At 44.0% G+C, this 4,271-nt stretch overlaps 1 protein-coding gene across 1 annotated transcript in view; it reads right to left on the bottom strand.

The window, feature by feature from the left end:
- Positions 1-2,106: 2,106 nt before the first annotated feature.
- The window catches only part of mycn (MYCN proto-oncogene, bHLH transcription factor), a 7,780-nt gene continuing 5,615 nt past the window's right edge, over positions 2,107-4,271 (bottom strand). Inside the window, exon 3 of the mRNA XM_015054557.1 lies at positions 2,107-2,932. Coding sequence (XP_014910043.1) covers positions 2,160-2,932 — 773 coding nt within the window. The 3' untranslated portion in view covers positions 2,107-2,159. The remainder of the gene's footprint in view (positions 2,933-4,271) is intronic.

Genomic DNA, 4,271 nt, shown 5'->3' with positions numbered 1-4,271 from the left:
TAGACTAAAAGAGTTCCTCAAAATCACCCACACGGTGTGTTTTTACGCAGTGTATTTCCCCTCTTACTGTGTCCATTTCTTTTTGTGAGCTCACTAAAAGACTGTGCTGACCGTAGCAATAGATTTCTCTTTCAGCCATCTCCAGAGAAATCCCTTTTCCAAGGCACATTTTTGGGCCGAGGCCCAGCGCTGAAGTCACAGGGGGACGGCGGATCGAAGGGGAGTGGGGGGGAGGAGAGCATGGAGGAGAGGGGAGGAGGGCAAAGCCATGTGGCTGATGTTGGTAAACAGTATCGAGACTTGTCCTGGCATCATGGCAGGCAGTGCACAACACCGGCAATATCAGGCACCGGGGGCCACACACAGACCATGACAAAAGGTAGACACACATAAGAACATTTGCATTCATATCCACACACACACACACACGCACGCAGGCGCGGGCAGGAATACACAGACTACTAACAAATAAAAGACTCACTCTCGTGTCTGCTACTTAGCAGCTGCTCCAGTTTCCATGGCAGCAGCCTGAACAATGTAGCGGGAAGAGCTGTGTATAGCAGAGAGGGAAACAGAGAGAGGTGTGGAAATGTGTGTGTGCGTGCACGCGTGTGCGTGTGTGTGCAGCCGCAGGGTGCAGAGACAGAGAGGATTCAGAAGACGCGCTCTTTCTTTGTGAGGATGAGGCTTCTGAGAGGAGCCACAACAAATACAGAAATTTGGAGGCAAGACACAGACGTAAAAAGTCAGGAAATTTTGTCTATTTATTTTTCAAAATGAGGTATTTCAAAAGTGCCATGAGTTGCAGCACTAAAGGTACATTTAATGTAGTGAAAAAAAAAAAAAAACATATCAGTTTACCCAGTTCTATGCACCCGATAGTTAAAAATATCAACAAAAGAGGAAAGTTTAAAAAAAGGGGGGCAGGTGGGAAATCCAGGTACATGTGGATAGAACACATCTGCTGTACAAAAAAAAATTGATAAGAGAGAAAATGACAAGATAAAGTGATATCTACCAAGAATGCATTCTCTTACGAAAATATAAGTATCAAATTTAGTATGTATCACACTAAAAAGCAAATAAATGTGTAAAACGTAGTGATATACAAAAAAGAAAAAGAGAAGGAAAAAAATATGCAGTTATATTACAAAGTTTTTCTGACTCTCATAAACTGAGACCTTACAGTACATTTAAAGGTATATAAACTTACAGTCCAGTTATTGGCAGCTTCCTGACTTGAATATTAAAAAAAAAAAAGCAATATAAAACAAGGCAGATCTGAGTGTATTTTGTCTGTACACTATTGTTATATACAAAAGTGTCGCCTAGCAAGGTGCACAGTTATACATCCACTGACTTGGTTTGAGCACCAGTGTGAGAAGAGTGAGGGGGAAAAAGAACCTGTAGTGGCTTTGTTTGTGTCTGCTATGACGCCTCGGTCATCAGTTTTTTTTTTTTGTTTTTTTTTTACATTTCATTTTTCAGTTTTGCAGTGATGAAGGCAAATGTAAGCGTGCACTGCTGAACTCTCCAAGCAAAGTGCCCTCCAACACCCATCCCTGTGTGGAATCATGCAATTCCAGGCTGGTGTCACAGTGAGTACAAAAAAACAAAACAAAAACAAACATACATGTAGAAATTATATATATATATATATATATATATATATATATATATATATATATATATATATATATATATATATATATATATATATATAAAATACAACAACAACAACAACCAGAGGGAGCGAAGACTAAAAAAAAAGTGTCTCTTGTCTCCCTCCTCGTTCTTTCTCTTTTTGTCTTTCCTCGATGTGACTGGATTGAAAAGTAAACCCTAAACATTCTTAACGTCAACAAATGTGCAAAAAAAGTGGCGGCAGTAAAAGTCCGAGCGTTCCTCCAGCGACCCCCCCCCACCCACATACCCACCCCCCTTGTGCATCCTCTTCTCTTCTCTCTTCCAGGTTTGTGTAGCGGCATCTGACGATAAATGTCCTCTGAGATTTTAGTGTTTCTGTGTGCAAAAGTCCAACAGATATAAAGGCCTTTGTGTCTGTGCTTAAGTTTATAGGCCTATGTCTGGAGTTCGGGATGGTGAGAGGGGTTCCTCCAGGGTCTATGCGAGGGGTTTCATGTTGTAGCGGTTGTCTGTCAGCGAGTCCTAGCCTGCTCCAGCCTGCGCATGAGGTGTTGTCTGCGAGCCTGCAGCCTGTCCTTCTCCTGCTGGAGCCTCATCTCCTCCGTCTCCAGTGAACAAACGTACTCGGTTGCCTTCTTCAGGATCAGCACCTTTGCCGCCTTCTCGTTGTGAGCCAGCTCCGGGACGTGATCGCGCAGGGTCAGGAAGCTGGATCGCAAGTCGTTGCGTCGCTGGCGCTCCAGGATGTTGTGGTTTCGTCGGCGCTCGCTGTCCTCGGAGTCGGAGCTACCGCGCGGACTGCTGTCCCCGCTGGTGCTGCGCTTGCTGCGGGCCCCCGCGATGCTGGGGGCAGAGGTGCAGGACGAGGAGGAGGATGTAGAGGACGATGAACTGGTTCTGATGGGAGGGCGCGATGTCTCTGATGTCTTCTGTTTCTTTGGAGGTGGGGTCAGGTCATCATCTGAGGCATAGGGCGAGGGTGCCGCGTAGTTGTGTTGCTGCTGATGGACCGAGCTCCTCTTCAGGATGAGCTCCTGAGGGGCCCGGCTGATGAACCGACTCACGACCCCAGATCCTGAGACAATCCCTCTTGCATCTTGGCTCTTGGGATTAACACAGATGGTTCCTATACCTGTGGTCATGGGAGATGTCTTGCTGATTGTGGAGCGTCTCTTCTCTACTGTAACCACATCGATCTCTTCCTCCTCTTCTTCCTCCTCATCCTCCTCCTCCTCCTCATCATCCTCTTCTTCGTCGTCCTCATCCTCATCTTCGTCTTCCTCCTCTGGGAGAAAAACAAGAACAAAACAGACTTCGTCACTGATATGCAAAATATTCCCATGATTCAATCTACTTGTGACAGCAGGTGACAGGTAAATATGTTCATAAATTAGTGCGATCAAGTGAGGAATGCGTGTGGGAGAGGACGTTGCTCAACGCCGTTAGCTAAGGCAAAAATGTCTTTATGCTTAATGTCAGTCACTTCTCAGCTAATCTGCTCTGCAGGCATTGGCATGTTCATACTCAGCACTGAGCAGACAGACTGGAGTTCTGAGTTGTATTCCAATTCACTTCTTCAAAACCTCTGCTAATCTTCGGCGAGATGAGACAGTATTAGTCTAATGCCGTCAGTCTGTTACCGCAACCTCGGTAATACTTTGAGTGTTTGAGATAGTAGAAAGAGATTTAACAGAGTCTAGGCATATGACGGAGTACACATATGCCGGATACCAGCGTCCAGGTGCTCAAAGGTTTTAACAAGTCATGCACTCAAGACCTCAAAAAGTGGTTAGAAGTAATTTTTAACAAGAGGCCAGAGAAAGTGGTAGACCAGCTTTCTTTGGTTGTAGGGTAGAAGAGCACTGCTCTGCCCCCTCCCTCACCTGTTGATGTGCACTGCCAGTCAGCTAGCTGAAGGAAAGTCAATATTTTCTCATACATTTGAAGTATGACCGATTTGAATGTTACGAAAAACACAGACAGTCCAGATGTCCTACTGAAAAGTCCAATGAAGGCCCTTGCTGGCCCATCACTTTAATTACAACTGCAGTTGTCAAGCTGTTTGGTCGAGAGACCATATATTTCAGGTAATCATGAAAATCTGATACCGTCCAACATCTACACTGGAGAAGAACTAAAACTGAGCAAATCAGCCGAATTTGAACAAACCCAAGTTGTTGGGCTTTTTTTTTGAGTGCCTGGAAGTGAACAAGTGGAAGGCAGAGAGTGTGAGTCGCAGTTAAAATGCCTTTGTGATAATGGCTTTCATTATCAGCCCAGGAGCATCTGTGGAGTGTGGCATTTTACAGCTTATGGTAACCCACTTCAGACACCAGACACACATACTGATCGCTCATACAGACTGCTGCTGACATCAAAACAAAGCTGAGCACAGCTGGCTGAATGAAGGGAGCTGGGAAGGGGGTGTGGCTGACTCTGCCACATGTGAGCCTCTTTGGTGTTTCACTCTCAGAAAGGAACAGCTCATTGAATGCAGTTCAGAGGATATATATATATATATATATATATATATATATATATATATATATATTTTTTTTTTTTTTTTTTTTTTTTTTTTTTTTTTTTTTTTTTCCTCTTTTAATTTTTTCTTAAAAAAAATTTTT

The sequence above is a fragment of the Poecilia latipinna genome, unplaced genomic scaffold (genome assembly GCF_001443285.1).
Source record: "Poecilia latipinna isolate Pla-1442-1.1 unplaced genomic scaffold, P_latipinna-1.0 Scaffold1260, whole genome shotgun sequence".
NCBI classification, from domain to species: domain Eukaryota; kingdom Metazoa; phylum Chordata; class Actinopteri; order Cyprinodontiformes; family Poeciliidae; genus Poecilia; species Poecilia latipinna.
Note: the sequence above shows the minus strand (reverse complement) of the source record. Positions and strands in the feature narration are given on the sequence as shown.